The 18,921-nt window shown below is 38.5% G+C and overlaps 1 protein-coding gene across 1 annotated transcript in view; it reads left to right on the forward strand.

The window, feature by feature from the left end:
- The window catches only part of NIPAL2 (NIPA like domain containing 2), a 77,503-nt gene that overhangs the window by 30,848 nt on the left and 27,734 nt on the right, over positions 1-18,921 (forward strand). The window contains exons 4-5 of the mRNA XM_043483816.1: positions 8,451-8,510; positions 18,089-18,210. Of these exons, the coding sequence (XP_043339751.1) occupies positions 8,451-8,510; positions 18,089-18,210 (182 nt within the window). The remainder of the gene's footprint in view (positions 1-8,450; positions 8,511-18,088; positions 18,211-18,921) is intronic.

Below are 18,921 nucleotides of genomic sequence, written 5' to 3' on the forward strand. Positions count from 1 at the left end.
CTGTCCTTTAATGCCCTGTGCTTGGGGCCAGCCTGAATGAGGTTGTCAGGGCTCTAGACCTCATGGGCTGCCTGTGATAGGGGCACTTTACATTGAAAATATGTGGAAAATATCCCTTTTCTCGGTGGCTTGCTGGGTTGTCTGCCCTAGCACATTGTCCCAAAAACCTGCCTAAGTAAAATGTGTGGAATAAATCCCTGAAGTCTTCATTTTATGTCTGCTCATGCACTCTCAGCTGAAAGCATTCCCAAAACCCAAGAACCTTTATTTGAAACATCTTTTCCACCCATCCTTATTTTTGAGAACACCACAGAGTATTTCTAAAGAAATTGCTGCTGATGATATGTTGCCCTATTACATGTATAATACAGAGTTAATCCTGTCAGTGATAGTATTTTTACATTTGTGGAGTCCTTTCAATTTAATCACTAGTGTATATCAAGAAAAATGTAGAAAAGATGTTTGTTCTTAATCCAGGTAACTTTCCTCTTTTGAAACTATGCATGTTACCTATAATTTCATTATCTTCAAGAAATGACAATGGCAATTTTTTCTTTTTAAAAAAATTGAGGTGTAGTTAATTTACAATATTGTGTCTGTTTCATGTACACAGCAAAGTGATTTAGTTATATATGTGTGCGTGTTTTTCAGACTCTTTTCCATGATAGTGTTATAAAATAGTGAGTGTGTCTCCCTGTGCTATCCAGTAGGTCCTTGTTGTTTACCTATTTTATATTTGTATCTAGAGTGTAACCATGAGTTTGTTTTCTACATCTGTGAGTTTCTTTCTGTGTTGCGAATAAATTCATTTGTATCATTTTCTTAGATTCCATAAATAAGTGATAACACAATATTTGTCTTTCTCTGTCTGCCTTACTTCACTTAATATGAAAATCTCTAGGTCCGTCGATGTTGCTGCAAATGGCATTATGTCATCCTTTTCATGGCTGAGTAATATTCCATTGTATATATGTGCCACACCTTCTTTATCCACTCAGCTGTCGGCTCATCTGTCAGTGGACATTTAAGTTGCTTGCATGTCTTGACTCGTGTAAATAGTGCTGCTATGAATATGGGGGTGCATGTATCTCTTTGAATTGTAGTTTTGTCTGGATGTATGCTCAGGAGTGGAATTCCAGATTGTACGGTAACTCTATTTTTAGTTTTTTAGGCAACTTCCATACTGTTCTCCATAGTGGCTGTACCAATTTACCTTCCCACCAGTGGTGTAGGAAGGTTCCTTTTTCTCCACACCCTCTAGCAATTTTTTTACTAGCATGAATTATTGGATACTTTCGTTCCTGCTGATGTAGGCAGTGGGACAACTCTTTTCTCTGTCAAGAAACATTTTTCAGAGTGTCACATCCTCAGATTTTCGAATCCTAATTCCTTGGAATTCATTGTAATTGACATACTTTTCTCCTCCAATTCTACAACTAAGGAGGAATGATCCTTTTGGAGAAGTCAGCACCTCAAAACGGTTAGAGTTGCTTGAGCCTGTGAGTGCACTCAACATGCCCACGTATTTGAAGTTTGATTGTGACTGACATGAAAGTGCTTTTGTGGTTTGCTTTTTAGCAGTACAATAAAGTTGCCATTTTAAGTGGTCAGAAACCACAACCCAGATATTTACATGTGAGGAACTGTTTGTAGCATTATTGTATAAATATGTTCTTTTCATGTCATGGGATCTTTTTTTTATAAAAGAGTGTTTTCTTTAGTACTTTGTGTTCTGCTTTCCTGTATTATAAACATATACCCTGGTTTCTCTTCAGATTATAGAGGTTAAACAATAAATTGAATATCTAGGCAGGAGAGCTGATGGAATTTTCATTTGCGGACTAGATCAGAGTTTATAGACGGGTGGCCTGTAGACCAAATCTGGCCTCTGCTGTGTTTGTTTTGCTCAAAGAATGCTTTTTAAGAATACAAATTAATTTCCCATGTTTAAAAATTGGACAGTGATGCACAAAAACTGGATTTTTGTCTTAAAAGAATCAGATCTGGTGACACTGGACTTGAGGTTGGCTAGGACTGAATTCTGGCTACTGCCTTTCACTGATCTTGTGTACACCAGGTCACCACAGGCCCACAGCCCCTGATCAACGTAACCCACCACCCTCATTGTTCCTTCTTCTTTAGAGGATTACCCAACGGGCCCCTGTAGGCATTTGGGTTTGTGACCCTGGAACCAAAGGTTTTTCCTTTCCAGCTGAATCAGATAAGATAATCACATTTAAATAAAGTGTAATTGATTTTTTAAAACTTTGGGTTAGATCTATCTTTATAGCAGTGGTCATAAAAGGGTAAAAAAGTGGAGAGAAGTAAATAAATGTGAATGAAAAAATAGCCATACCATAACACATTTGAATAGTTACTGAAGCCTCTTTTGTGTTCTTAAACCCTTAATAAAAAAAAAAAAATTATTGTTTGTGTTGGAGGAGAGAATTTAAGTAAAATGTGTACATATATCATCATGCTGCAAATTGAAACATGTCTACACTTGGGACTGACAGCTCCTCACGCCTGTACCTGGTGCAGCTGAAGCCACGGGAATCTTGGCTTGGCCTCTGTCTGTTTTCATCTGGAAATCCAAATCAGAATGTCCATGTATCTCACCCTTGTACAGGGCCATGACAGGAAATCGTTTCCATTCTGCCTGCAAGCCAGGTGACGCTTCCTCACCAAAAAGAGTATAGATGACTTCCCAATAGGAGTCAGTCCGTTATAACTGTTGTTGATTCTCCTGACCATGAAGTATTATGATCAAGGCTGTGTGAATACTTTAATAAACGGCACCTTGGGAGCACTCTTTTGCACCAAATCCAAGAAGACACTTTTTTGTACTTTTCTTTTACATAGTATTCCTGCTGTATTTTTTCCCATGATTCCTACATAACCACTGTTTAATTTGGGTGTGTTATCTTTCATAGGCTACCTTTTTTTTTTTAATGCATTTAATCATTGTGGTCCTCAGTGCCTCTGGAGTCACTGTGCTCACCATGCAATGAATTTGCTCCTGTGCTCAGGAGCACTCTGTGTAGGCCTGTGTCTGGGAGCACTCTCTGTGTAGAAGCATGACCTGTGAAAGCCAGGATGGAAAAGGATTTATGAACCTCTACTCAACCATGCCTTTAGTCAAAAATGCACATAAAACTGTGAGTGCTCAACCTAGGGCTCTGTAGTAACTTTAGTTTAATCATACTTAGTAAAAATCTGTTCATTTACCAGTATTATCTGTTTCAATGCTTTTTAAACTATTGATCTTAAGATGCTCTATTTTAAAATATTAATTTTTACTATAGAAATAAAAGTGTAATAGTTGTCCCCCCCTTGTACATGTTTAGAAGGCAAGGTTGTTGTTATAGCAACGGCTAGACAGGGCTGAGTTTGACAGATCTCTGACTGCAGATGTATATGGGAACAGTTCAGTTTGCTTATTTTTTTCTCATTTAAAAAATTTACTACTGTTCTTGACAACCTGAAGGGGTGGGATAGGAGTGGGCAGGGTGGCTCAAGAGGGAGGGTGTGTATATATAATTATGACTGATTCTTCTTGTATGGCAGAAACCAACACAACATTGTAAAGCAGTCATCCTCCAATTAAAAATAAATAAAATTAAAATTTACTGCTGTTCTTAGAAATCATGTTATCAGCTGTTGCTCAGAAACTGTCTTTTTGCTCAACACAGAGCTCATTTTAATCATGATTTGCAAGATAAATTAGTTATAAGTAGATGTATCTTAATAGAATGTTCTTTTTCATTACTTTCTTAGCTAGATAAATTTTTTAAAGTCTCATTCCCTATCTTAGCTAAAATTTTGTAGCAAATTACATGTTTTCTCAAAACTTGGAAAATGAATCAGGCACATAAATTCTTTCAGAAAGTAAAAGTAGCATATTTGTGTTTCATAAGACTCTGATAACTATTTTATGGCAATTGATATAATTTAATGTATATAGTATATTTCAAGTTTATTTTTACCAATCATGTCCTTTTTGCTTTTAGCAATGAAATTGTCTACTACATAGCATCCTTCTGTCTTCCTTCGAAAGTGACATTATTTCTGAAATTGTGGCTTAGCAATGAGAAGGAAAATGATGCCTTTCTTGCTCTAAGGAAGGAAATGAAGTATAGTATGCTAGAAAGCGCTCTGAAGTGGGACAAGGAAATATGGGTGCTGGTTCCAGCTGTGCTGTAATATAAATGTTTGTTAAATGAACAGATCAATAAATATGAGACCTTTGAACCTCAGTTTCCCAACTGTAAAGGTTAGAACCTAGGTTAGAGTAAATTATTATTAGTAGTAAATTATTATAGAGTAAGTTACTCTAGGTTAGAGTAACTGTAAAGGTTAGACTAGATTATCTCTGTGTCTCCTACTAGCTCTAAAATCTCCTTATTCCATGTAAGCAGTGTCTCCCTTCTTGCTGGAAACCTTCACTGTGAAATAGACATCTCAAGGATTGTTATAATGGAATGCATTTAGTATGTGTTAGTGTAATGATATTTTACCTATTTTTTTATTGTTACCTATTGTTAATCCATCTCCCTCTGCTTGCAGGGGCTTTCCTGGTAGGTTAGTTGGTAAAGAATCCACCTGCAATGCAGAAGACCCTGGTTTGATTCCTGGGTCGGGAAGATCCCCTGGAGAAGGGCTGCTTGGAAACATTCCTTACATAATTACACAGGAAGTCTGTAATGGGAGTTGGGAGTGAGATCTTGATTTTTTTTAATACCTTTTCTAAGGCTCTAACATGTGAAATTAGTTTCCCTGAATTATTTTGGTCCAAATCTGAAATAGAAATTTTTCATACATTTTTATGCTAGTCCCAAACTCAGTTCTTAATGCAATGAGCTATGTATCTATACACTAATTTATCTGTAGAAAATATTGCTTTAATGTTCTAAAGCCACTGTTGTTGTTGTTCGGTTGCTAAGTTGTGTCCAACTCTTTGTGACCCCATAGACTGCAGCACACCAGGCTTCCCTGTCCTTCACCATCTCCCGGAGTTTGCTCAAACTCATGTCCATTGAGTCAGTGATGCCATCCAACCATTTCATCCTGTTACCCCCTTCTCCTCCTGCCCTCAATCTTTCCCAGTATCAGGGTCTTTTCCAGTGACTTGGCTCTTTGCATCATGTGGCCAAAGTGGTGGAGCTTCAGCGTCAGGTGTTCCAATGAATATTCAGGGCTAATTTCCTTTAGGATTGACTGGTTTTATCTCTTTGCTGTCCAAGGATCTCTCAAGAATCTTCTCCAGCACCACAGATCGAAAGCATCGATTCTTCAGCACTCAGCCTTCTTTATAGTCCAACTCTTACATCTGTACATGACTACTGGAAAAACCATAGCTTTGACTATACAGACCTTTGTCGCAAAGTGATGTCTCTGCTTTTTAATATGCTGTCTAGGTTGGTCATAACTTTTTTTCCGAGGAGCAGCCGTGCCACACAATCAAACTCACACTTGGTGGACATTTCCCATGCTCTGTTTATTTTGTGTGAAACCTCTGTTTCTGTAAATAACCTGCCCGGGAAAGATCTGCAAGGACATGTCTCACTTGAATGAGAGAGGCTAGGTTGAGAAAAGATGGAGGAAGCATATGGAGATCCCAGCTTATCTTGAATGAAGGTTTCTGGTGTGGGTTTGTGCTTTTGTTTTAAATCAGTTGCCAGAATACCAGATATGCGTGTGTGTGTGTGTTAGTCAGTCAGTCATATCCAACTCTTTGTGATCCCATGGACTGTAGCCTGCCAGGCTCCTTTGCCCATAAAATTCTCTAGGCAAGAATACTGGAGTGGGTAGCCGTTCACTTCTCCAGAGGATCATCCTGACCCAAGGATTGAACCCAGGTCTCCTGCATTGCAAGCAGATTCTTTACCATCTGAGCCACCAGGGTAACCGCAACATCAGACAGAGTTACTTTCACGTGTAACTGATTTGGTGGATTATAATTCAGACTCATTAAAATTATACCTATGAAGAATTTTTAATGATATGGCAAATTGTTTTTAATACAGTAACTGAGAAAAGAAATTTTGCATTGTGATTTGATTTCAACAAAGGGAAGTAAACACACAAGTTTATTAACTATGGTTTTTTCCTAGGTGATAATATTATTTTATGGTATTTTTTTCTTTCTGTGTTTTTGCTTTAAAAAACAAAAAATTCAGCTAATGGTTTTTTAAAAATTTTAAATGCAAGTTATGTTGTGAGGTTTTGTTTTTTGTGTTTGTATTATTGCAAATTTGGATGTTCCCATTTTCTCATGATTCCAGAGGAGGAACAACTCAGATTCAATTTACCCCACACATCTTAGTAGGTCATGGTTCAGTTGTAAGGTTGAGGATTCATTAGCATCAGTAATGGGAAAGAGGGTTCTAAACATCACAAGGGTCAACAAATGCAGGAGATCCCAGCAACCCTTTTATTTATGTGCTGGGTACTAACTCCTTGGGCTTCCCTGGTGGCTCAGATGGTTAAGAATCCGTCTTTAATTCAGGAGCCCTGGGTTCGATCCCTGGGTCAGGAAGATTCCCTGGAGAAGGGAATGGCTATCCACTCCAGTATTCGTGCCTGGAGAATTCCATGGCTAGAGGAGCCTGGTGGGCTACAGCCCATGGGGTCCCAATGAGTTGGACATGACTGAGCAACTAACACACACACACTAACTACATACAAGAGATCTTGAAAAAAATAAGACATATCTCAGGACTTCCCTGGAGGTCCAGTAGTTAAGAATCTGCCTTCCAATGCAGGGGTTGTGAGTTCAATCCCTGGTCAGGGAACTAAGATCGCACACAATGCAAGGCAACTAAACCCACATGCCACAACTAAGGCCCCACACAGCCAAATAAATAGTGTTTTAAAAAGACATATCTTAGAGTAAAAGAGCCAAAATATCTTTTGCAGGAAACAGGCAAAAAAAAAAGTCTTATGTAATGAGAAAACTGTATGAGGGGTGATGACACATATGGGTGGAGTGGTCAACTCAGTCTGGGAGAATCCAGAGGTGTTGCTTGAGCCCAGAGTTGGGTTAAAAGATGGAGGCAGAGATGCACAGGGAACCACTTGTAGAAAAGTCCTTTAGCATGAAACTCAGTGGTGGTTCTGGGAATTATGATTAATTTAGTAAGAGTGGACACAGAATATAGAAGAGATCAAGAGCAAACATGGCAAGGAAATTGTCAGGAGTAAAATCGTGCCTGTCTTTGAACATCATACTTAGTAGTTTGGCCTTTGTCCTTTGTGACAGGAAGCCATTAAGAGGTTTTAAGCTGTGGATTTACATTTGATTTGCCTTTTAGAAGGATGAAACTGGAGCCCATTATACAGAGTGAAGTAAGCCAGAAAGATAAAGAACATTACAGCATACTAACACATATATATGGAATTTAGAAAGATGGTAACGATAACCCTATATGCAAAACAGAAAAAGAGACACAGAAATACAGAACAGACTTTTGAACTCTGTGGGAGAATGTGAGGGTGGGATATTTCAAAAGAACAGCATGTATACTATCTATGGTGAAACAGATCACCAGCCCAGGTGGGATGCATGAGACAAGTGCTCGGGCCTGGTGCACTGGGAAGACCAAGAGGAATCGGGTGGAGAGGGAGGTGGGAGGGGGGATCGGGATGGGGAATACGTGTAAATCTATGGCTGATTCATATCAATGTATGACAAAACCCACTGAAATGTTGTGAAGTAATTAGCCTCCAACTAAAAAAAAAAAAAAAAGATGCCTCTAGTGCTGTGGGGAAGGGGTAGTGAAATGGGAGGCTCCAGAGGGGAGCTGTTACCACCGTGAGGTGAAGCTGGCCGGAGTTGTGACAGAGGGAATGAAGATGCAGGGGTGGGCTTGAGAGACAGTGAAATCCCACCGTAGATCCTGACCCAGTAGGCTGTTGGATGTCTCGTGTGAAGGAGAGGGGAGACCAGGAGGAGCCCTCGGGTCCTGGTATTGTTGGAAGACGGGATTATGGGAGGAGATGAGGGGAAGTATGTGTCAGTTTGAGATATAAAGTTAAGGGTTTTTTTCTTTTTTTTTTGTCCATTTTTCCTTCCCTTCTGTCTCTTTCTGCCTTTCCATCCTTCCCTTCTGTTTCTACCTTCCTCCTTCCTTCCTTACTCCCTCCCTACCTCTTTCTTTCTTTCTTTTCTTTTCACTCAGGCATTTAGTCATTCAGTCAGCCTTTATTAAGCCCTCACTGTAGGCCATGCACTCTCCCAGTCACTGCTGTAGGTTCATTATAAAGCAGGCCCATTTCCGTGAACCCTCAGCCATGAGGGGGAAGAGGCCGTTTCCACGGCCACAGTCACCGGGTGTCTCTGACCAGGACACAGCTAGTCAGACCTGAGACTACTTAACTCCTTTCAAATGGTGTTGCATAATACGTGTTTTTCTATTTGGAAACACCTCTAATGGCCATTTTCTTTCTAGGTAGTGCTATTATTTCTGTTATGTTTCTGAGAGAAAATTTGAGAGCCTCGGATTTACTAGGTAAGTAATTATTTAATTCAGGTAATTAAAGCTCTGTTTGATGAGGAAATAACTAATCCTATCCATTAAGAATATGTGCTTTAAAAGCAAGGAACAAATTACTGAAATGGATATAGTGTCATCTAGAGGCGAACATCTATCCTGCCTCGGAGTTGCCATCTGCTCTTTGACATGAAATATGTGCATCTTCATTGTGGCCGCTGCCCAAGCTATTGACCACAGCAGATCATTATTGTACAGTATTATTACTATTGTGAATGTTATGAAAATTTTATGAACGTAATAAAATCCAAGAAAACATCTGTGTTACCTAATAGAGTATTCCACTTCAAAGGACATATTTGATAGATTGTTCCATGGAGGGACTACATGAAAATGAAAACCACATCCAAAAATTAGATGTACCAATTAACTACCTAATTTTTTGTTAGCCTTTTCCAAAAGTAACATAGAATATTGATCTTCAAAATTTTATTTAGGGGTAATTCCCTGGCAATCCAGTGGTGAGGACTCCACGTACACACTGCTGAGGATTCGGGTTCAATCCCCGGTCAGGAAACTTAAGATCTCACAAGCTGTGCAGTATAGCCAAAAAAAAAATTTTTTTTTAATTTATAAATACAGCTATTAATGAAAAATCACAGTAGCCTTACTGGCTGTAAAAAATGTTTCTGCTATCTTCTACCTCTTGTTGGAAATATCACTGGTGAGAAGAATTATAAAAATTCATATTTTCTCCCTTGACAAAATCCTGTCTGAATTACTGCCGACATATGATAATGAGTATGAGACTTTAGGCACTTTAAATAAAGCCATGTCTACTCAGTTCCAAGGAGATCATATTAAAAAAAACTGTTTGAGTTTAAATGTGACACCAGCATTGGTATGTTGAACATTTGTTTCCCTGATCATGTTTCCCTTGAGCCTAGTGTCTTGAAGGAGTTTTCACTTTTTCTTTTTCCTCCTTGATTTGATTCTGCTGGTAGAGTTTTTTAGTCAACACTGTCAAATTTTCATGGTTAAAATGTTTTTCCAAATGCATTCATATGTGAATTGTGGCTTTTCAAATACATTATTTTTCTATACTCTTTTTTTGTACTATGGTTATGGCCTCATTTGGGGACGTTGTATGGAATCAGAAATAAGAATGAGCAATGCCTGAGTTTTATAGATTAAAGCAATTAGGTCCTACATTATGTTTCTCATTTATCAAAAGTCTTATGGAAACTTTAAGTCCTTTAATCTTACGTATGTCATCTTTTGTAATTAATGACTGATTAATGTTTAAATAAATGTAAGGTATTTAATGAAATAATACAGATGGATAAAGAGGAAGTCTTGCCAATTATTATGAACCCTTGTGATAAAACGATGATTAAGAGAGAATCCCTGCCTTCAAGTAATATGGTCAATGATCAAATATATACAGAAATACATTTTTATTTTTATTTTTTTTTTAGAAATACATTTTTAAAAGCGGAAAATAATATGTGTTATATGCCTGAACCGTTAGTTTAGAACAGAGTTTCTCAGCCTCAGCACTACTAACATTTTAGGTTGGATAATTCATCATAGGGGGATGTCCTGCGCATTGTAGTGTGTTTAGCAGCATCCCTTTTGGCCTTTACCCATTCGCTGCCAGTAGCACACTCTGCCCCAGTTATGACAACCAAAAATAACTTCAAACATTGTCACATCTCCCTTGGGGGGCGGAGGGCAGGCAAAATTGCCTCCGGTTGAGAACCACTGGTTTAGAATAAAGAGAGATTACTCTAGTTAGAAAGCTTAGAGAGGATTTTCTGTAGCACAGATACCATTTGAATTAGTTCTGACAGCTGAATAGGACAGGCATGGACCACCTCTAAGCATTTGGAGGATGGCAAACAGAGGGAATAACATGAGCACTGTTGACAAATGAATGAAAAGGTAAGCTAAGTTTCTATGTAGTACTGTGCTACAAGCACTGCCAATGAGGATTGGGAGAAAAATTAATGAAAGTCATAGCTATAGGAAGGAAAGAAATAGAAATATCAATATGTGCCAGTGATTTGATTATATTCTTAGAAAACCCAAGATCAACTGAACATTACTAAAAGCAGTAAACTAGTTCCACATCAAAGGATATAAAATAAACTCGCTCTCAAAGGTTCAAAGCTGGATTCAACTTCTGCTGTCAACTGTGTGGCCAACATATTACTTAACTTCTCTAAGCCAGTTTGCTGACAAATATAGAAGACTATTTTAGGGGTCAAATTGGATAATTGATACAAGCACTTTGAGACATGGAAAGCCCTGTTATTAATAATAAAATTATTATTTCTATGATTAACTTCATTCCTAAGAGGTAATACTAAAAACATAGGAAATACACTCACATACACATGTAACAACAACAACAAAAAAAACCCTCGATCAATTCTTTGATTCTCTGCTAATTTTTCTTACTTTAAAAATAGCCAAGATTTATTAAATATCTATTTCTTTCAGGTACTATAAGTGTTTTGCATGAATCGTCTCATTTAAATGTAGGAACATTCATTTACAGATCTGCTTTGTTGTTGTTGTTTAGTTGCTAAGTCGTGTCCAACTCTTTTGCAACCCCAGGCTCCTCTGTCCATGGGATTTCCCAGGCAAGAATACTGGAGTGGGTTGCCATTTCCCATTCAAAGAGTTACATGACTTTTGCTAAATTACTTAATCCCTTTAAGCCCCAAATTTCCTCATCCTTAAAATGAAGATAATATTACCTATGTCATAGGATTAAACAAGTATATAAAACTTGTGTATGTAAGACTCTTGGAAGAGGGTCTGTCATGTAATAAGTCCTCAATAATGGCCGCTATTATTATCATAGCTATTAATACCACCACCCACCACTCTGTGCTGTTTCTTCATGAAAGAAAACCTTGATTAGGATATTTTAGCGAACTTTAGTAATCCAGGTAACATTTCCCACAACTCTGAGTTTTTTTTGCCTTTTACCTGAATGCTTTTTGAGCAGGGATTTATCTGTTATCATATTTGTATCATACTGTAGTTAAAAGTGATCAATTCTTGATTAACATTACAAGAATAAGAAAGGGCACAGTCACCGATTCCATATCCGTGCCTCCCAACAGCAATACCATATGATTATCATGACTTGAGATGTTATAACCCTTTTCAGGCTTAGGGAAGGACTCTTCCCCAACCATCCTCAGTAGTGTGTTAGGTCACATGTATTTTCTTGGGACCTATATTGCTGTTGCCTTGAGAAAACTTGGCTCTTTCTGTTAAAAGCTAAAAACTCGTTTTTCTTTACAGGGACTGAGACCAAACAGGGGAAAGAGTAGTTAGTGGCATTTTATACAAGATTAACATATAAGCATGCTAAAAATCAAATTGTCAAAATGTGTAAAAGAAAATCATTTATTTTTCCCTGCTTCAGGCAAATGAAAGTTTGTTTTTCATGATGGAACAAATGAAGATTTTTTTGGACCGTGTGGAAACAAGCTGAACTAATTTATTGCCAAATGTTGATCTGTGGCTATGAAGCTTTTCACCACTAGCCTCAAAAAATGACCTCACAAAAGCTATGTCTGAAAGAAATCACCAACTATTATTAATTCAATGACAGGCTTTGGACTGTGCTCTGATTCTTAGTGGATTAATAACTTTAAATTATTTTAATGATTATTTTTCCTCTAAAATGCACCAAAATTCTCTCCCCTTCAATCAGCCAAAACTATAGTATTTCCCCCTCTCCTCCCTTAGTCATCAAAAATACCGAATCTAATAGTCTGTGGGATCCTAGTTGACTTAAGTCCAGACATTGTCATCATAAAAATAAAAATTACATCAGCACTCTCCAGAGTAACTTGATTATTTCAAGTCACCTATATATGGTTTCCCCATTGATAGAATGTCAAGAGACTAATAGTGAGATGAAGACTACTTCCTTCCTTCCTTCTCCCACACTAGAGGTCAGCTTGGTTTGAAGCCAGGACCTAGAATACTAATCTAGCCAAACAAAAAATCATTTCTAGTTGAGAGGACAGATTGGCTATTTGGTTTTAAAACTGGCTCAAGAATGGGAGACTTTATGATGGTAGATTCAGAACAATTTAAATTCACTATATTATTTAGATAAGTTAAATAAGCAGGGTGACAGTATACACCCTACTTAGTTAACTTATTGGAAGGACTGATGCTGAAGCTGAAGCTCCAATACTTTGGCCACCTGACATGAATAGCCGACTCATTGGAAAAGACCCTGAAGCTGGGAAAGATTGAAGTCAAAAGGAGAAGGGGATGACAGAGGATGAGATGGTTAGATAGCATCACTGACTCAATGGACATGAGTTTGAGCAAACTCCAAGAAATGGTGAAGGACAGGGAAGCATGGCATGCTGCAGTCCATGGGGGTCACAAAGAGTCAGACATGACTTAGCGACTGAACAACACTTTTGAGACTTGCCAATCCAGGGCTTCTTCAGGACTTGGCCTTAAGCCTGAGGAATCTGGAGAGACTATACTGAGGAGAAGGCACCCTTTGGTGTGAAGGAATCCAGTTTATGCTGTGGTATTTAGTGGTATGCCACTAAAGCAATAGCTGGACCACCATTGATCAGGCGGCATATTGCAGGCTCTTAGAGAAGCAGACAGCAAAGTAGGTTAAGGTCAAGTTAGCTGAATTTTTCAACTCTTGAGGCTATCACAAGTCAGGTCAAACCAGATTTCAGAAGCTAGCTTAACCGCAATTAACTAACTGGCAATGAGCTGGAGGAGTGGGGACACAATTAAAAGCGATTTCAGGTTTTACTTAAGGAGAAGGGTGGGCTGGGAAACTGGGTGTCTTTTGAGGAAGAACTGTGCAAGTGGATTCTAGAATCCAAGGCTTGCACAGGTGAGGAGCTCAGCAGGTTGTAGATGCCGGTGAACAGACACCTCAGAAGGAGCCTGCCTATAGGCTGTTTTCCCTTCCTCCATCTTTGTATATCAGCCTCCATCCACAAGCATCTATAGGAAACTTCTGCAGCAGAGCTTCAGTAGCCTCTTGTAACAGAGGCTGTATTCTCACAGCTGGATCCAGTTAAATGTCAGGCATTTCTCAGAGTATAAAATATTCCTCCAAACACTACTTCAGGATGATATAAATGGTCAAATATGTTTAGAAAATATTACAACCATATCCTCCCCAAGGAGATTCACAATGAACGCTAACACATTCTGGCTCTCAGGGGTCTTCCAGTAAAATAGCGATTTAAATTTGTTTAACTCACCTCTTTCCAAATAGACTTGAGTTGAAACTTTTTTTGGTGGTGTGTCCATCTTATGAAACTGGGTTCTAGGGAACACCAGTTTGGAGACGCTTTTCTCAAGAAACTCAAGGGCCAGTTGGGGCCTTCAGGAACCGCTGCCAGACGGAGTCCATTCCTTCTCTCCCCTGTGGAGATGTTTCATCCAGCCTCATGTGCTCAGTACAACTCCTGGAGTGCCACTCACTGAGACTATAAGGTGAATGACGACTTGTGTAATCCATTTGTCAGCCCTGGTCCATTATGCATACAAGAGGCAGAAGAGTATAATCATTAAGAACAGGTTATCTAGGGACTTCCCTGGTGGTCCAGTGGTTAAGATTCCACACTCCCAATGCAGGGGGCCCGGGTTTGATCCCTGGTCAGGGAACTAGATCCCACATGCCACAATTAAGACCCAGCACAACGAGTAGATAAATAAACGTATATATATATGTGTGTGTGTGTATATATATATATATGTATATATATATAAAAAGAGTAAGTTACCTAGGTTCCAGTTCAAGCTCTTCACTCAGCCCAGACAAGATAATTATTCTGTCTGTGACTCAGTTTTCTCATATGTCAAATATGGCTAGTAATAGTTTAATAGTATCCAATGTTATATATTATACAATATACATATACTATATGTTAGTGTAGTAACATGCAGTATAGTTATTTTTGAAGGATTTTTGTAAGAAATATTAGTTGTGTTTGTATAAAGCATTTAGATTATGCTAAGTATTAGCTATTGCTATTATAGTTCTTATTATCATCACATTTCTGTGTGATGGTGATCATAATGTAACTCTCATGTCTGCCACAATTGTCTATGAAATCTATAGCTTTGAGCACATTGCTTAAAAAGAATGATTACCTTCCCTTGGCATATGCCCTCCCAGTACACCTAGTCCATCTACTCCAAAGAGCAGGGATGAGCTTGTTTCCCTGTTTTGTACATATGACAAGTTTATAGGAAGAGATTTTATTAATACTTGTATCAAGCTGAATCTGAAATGCCCACCAGATCATTGTAGATTTTTATATGACTTCAGTTGTATTTGATGAGAAAATGTATTTGGTGCAGGTCTGGGCATAAGGGTGGCAGATGAGCACACATCCCTGTATCATGGGTTGTATCCAGCATCCCGTGGTTGACGACCACCTGCCGCTGACTCACTGCTGCCTGACCGCTCCGCCGTTGGTCCCCACCGATGGTCAGCTCTCAGTGCTTTCTGTACCAGTTCCCTGAGGTTAGGGCTTCCCTGGTGGCTCAGACGGTAAAGCATCTGCCTGCAGTGTGGGAGACCTGGATTTGATCCCTGGGTCAGGAAGATCGCCTGGAGAAGGAAATGGCAACCCACTCCAGTATTCTTGCCTGGGAAATCCCATGGACAGAGGAGCCTAGTGGGCTACAGTCTATGGGGTCACAAAGAGTCAGACACGATTTAGCAACTAAACAACAACAACAACGTGATGTTTCATGCCACTTTTAGGAAAAGGTGGGATATAAAAATATTTTGCAGAGATTTATTGAATCTGCTGCACTGCAGCAGCTGTCTGCAGCACTTTCAAACACTTATGAAAAATGTGCACATGACTCATGAAGGAGACAGTATATCACATAGGAAAATAAAAATGACACCAAAGAAACAAACAAATTAGAGCAGTTATCCAGAACTGCCTTTGTAAATGTAGGACGTTGCTGAAGTTAAAATTATTAGCAAGAAAGAATGTGTGACCGCCTGAGCTGCCATAGAGTTACTCATTAGACTCAAAGTGATGTGAGGTTCACATGAGATAATACGTGTGAAAAATTACTTTGAAAGGATACTCGCAAAACCATCAGTTATTGCATTTGTTTTTAGCAAGCTTTGGAAGGCGGTGAGGATCTGCACTGGTGGAAATGGGCACAGGCCGAATTGGAAATAACACTGCCTCCATGAATGGAACACTCTGCAGACTCTGCAAGAATGAGGCTGCCCGACATATAATGATGTGAAACGTTTTCTGAGATGTTCTTGGAGTAGAAAAAGATGATTCTGTTAAGTAGGAAAAAAGCAAGATACAGAAAAGTGTGTATAACATGCTAACATCATTCTGTGTAAAAAAAATCAAAACGCATGCGCTCTCACCCACGCCTACCTAAAGCATCTTTGGGAAGAAAATCTCAAGAGACAGCAGCAGTAGCTCACTTTGAGGAGGGGACCTCGTGGGCCACAAGGATGTGAGAAAGAATTTCCTTTCACTGATCCCTCTTGTATGGCTTTTCAGTTTTTTACTGTACGCATGTGTTATCCATTCAAAACTAAAATTTCAAGGTCTTCCCTGCTGGCGCAGTGGTAAAGAATCCACCTGCCAATGCAGGAGACACAGGTTCCATCCCTGATGTGGGAAGATCCCACATGCCATGCCGCAACTATTGAGCCCATGCTCTAGAGCCTGGGAGCCTCAACTACTGAGCCACCGGCCACAACTACTGAAGCCCGTGTGCCCCAGGGCCCCTGCTCCTGCATAAGAGAGGTCACCACAGTGAGAAGCCCATGCATTGCAACTAAAGAGTAGCCCTCACTTGCCTCGACTAAAGAAAAGCCCACGCAGCAATGAAGACCCAACACAGCCAAAGATAAATAAATAAAAACCAAATTCTTGAAAAACAAAATTTGATGCTAGATAGATAAGATAAAGAAACAATTGGCAGAGGAACTCAATATAAATAAGAGATTTGGGTTTCACAAGAATAGGTTGGAAGTCTCTTGAGATTTTGAAATTGTATTTCAATGCATTTATTCTGCTTTACTAAGTTTAGAAAGCTGGGTTTTTTAAATATTCCTTCTTCCTAGGAATGTAATATTGAACAATTATCTTATAAGGTCTTTGGTTTCTTTCTTTTTTTTTTTTTTTTGGTCAAAGAAAGGACAGACCTGACCAATAATTTTGCCCAAATTCTTATATATAGTTTTTATTATATGCTTAATAATGTATATTGTTTTCTTTTTTAAAATTCTCATTAGAAAATAGCTTTTAAAATTGTGTGTATAATTTCTGTCTTCACAAAGTAGTACTGAATAAATTGTTATATTAGAGTAAGCTTATTTTATAGCTCCTATACTATACCATGAATAGCTGTTGTCTAGCTTGTATAAAAAATCAAATGGATTCTCAGAAACTAGAGTTCAAAACTCTAAATCATTAGGTTGAGAACAATAGGAAATTGATGTCTTCAAATTATGAGATTGTATAGACAAACCAAATTGTTTCAGGTTGGAGTATGTGCTGGTTGTAAATTATATACACAACAATGCTGACCTCAGTGGTGAAACAGGTTGAATTATGTTTTCAAGTTGTGCTCCCCCAAAAATGCTACATAAATCAGTTTTTCTCAGGCTGATAATTATTAATAAATAAGCAGTTTCCAGTGTTATTTAGAAAGCCAAGTCTGCTTCTCTGTGGCCACTTCTCCCCCACATTTTCCGTTCCTCCATTATTATAAGTAATGTTAAAGTGATGACAGTAACACATTCCTACATAGGTTTATTATGTGATATTTTACCGAGCTATCCCTGGAATTCTGGATTTTAAATTAGATCAAGTCAATCTGACTCAGAGTCAGCATTCACTTTGTTATTTCTCTTAAAAGGACTCCCAAAACTGACAATGATTATGGTATTCATTTACCAGAGTTTCAAAGTGTAAAATACCCAAGTATGTGTGTGTAAAGGGTCCAAGGTGAGTAAGTGCAGAGTGGACCATCAGGTGATGGATTTCCCTACTCTCTGGGCCCTGCCATCTAGATCTAGGTGGATCTAGATTCATCATGCACTTCCTGGTCCACATGGAAACAAACAGCCAGGTTGGATGTGTTTCCACATCTCCATACGCACATGTTCTGATCGTCCCCATCTCTGGGGAAACCTTCTCTGTAGAGGTCAGGATTCATCTTGAACAACAGAAAAAAATCAGAAGTTATGTGCTACCCCATCCATCCTGTGGCCCTTATCTTATCCCCTTCTAAAGGTAATGTTGTTGGGTAAATGCGTGATGTTCTTGGGATGGTTTGATGGATTGTATTTTCATAGGCATCCCTTGGAGAAGGGAAAGGCTACCCACTCCAGTATTCTGGCCTGGAGAATTCCATGGACTATAGTCCGTGGGGTCGCAAAGAGTCGGACATGAATGAGCGACTTTCATGACTGTCATGACTTTTATAAGTAATGCTCAGTGTATAGGAAATGTTTACATAAACAAAAAGGTTTGAATGGCCCTTTTTCAACATGGTTTGTCTTTTCAATTTAAAAGGTATGACGTTGGCATTGGCAGGAACATATCTATTGGTGAACTTTGCTCCAAATATAACTCAGGCTATCTCCGCAAGAACAGTACAGTATTACTTTGTTGGCTGGCAGTTCATGATCTACATGGTAAGAATTCTAAAAATTTTTCTATCCTAGAAGCAATATTGTCTAGACCACTGGTACATGGAAATGTTGGAGAACTAGTATAATCTTTTCTTCTCAGTGTTAATAACTCATTAAAATGTAAATATATTTGACCAGTATTTGAAACACTAAATCAACAATAGAAGTACTCCTGTTCCCTGGGTATTCTGTCCTTGGGGATAACTTATCACTGGAACAGTTTCCACAATTTAATGGAATTTAATCCAGCAAATTCCAGAGTCACGTATTTTAGGACAACTCAAAAACAAAAAAAAACCTCTCTTCCCAAGTCAAAGGAAAGTACCTGAAGACATATCTTACTTCATTGAATTTTATTTAAGGTAGGTATTCTCTTAAAAAAAGCACTCATAGAGACCCATGCCTGTCTGAAGAGAAATAAGACAATACTGAGAGATGGGGAAAAGAAAAAACAGAATGAGCTGATGTAGAAATTGGAAGCCACTAATTGGGACTTTTTTTTTAATTTGATGCAATGACTATGTCTGTTGGGTATTAAGAGAGAATGTGATTGAAATAGTTGGCATATAACTTGTTATAGAAGTCAGTTTAGATTGGAAATTAAGAATATTCTAGAAAAGGCAGGCAGGCAGAAGAAAAATGGGGTTGTCTAGATGAGCATTTAACCAGGAATTAAACTGGTAAAATAGTTGTGAATTCAATAAAAAGAATCAA

The sequence above is a fragment of the Cervus canadensis genome, chromosome 12 (genome assembly GCF_019320065.1).
Source record: "Cervus canadensis isolate Bull #8, Minnesota chromosome 12, ASM1932006v1, whole genome shotgun sequence".
Taxonomy (NCBI): Eukaryota; Metazoa; Chordata; class Mammalia; order Artiodactyla; family Cervidae; genus Cervus; species Cervus canadensis.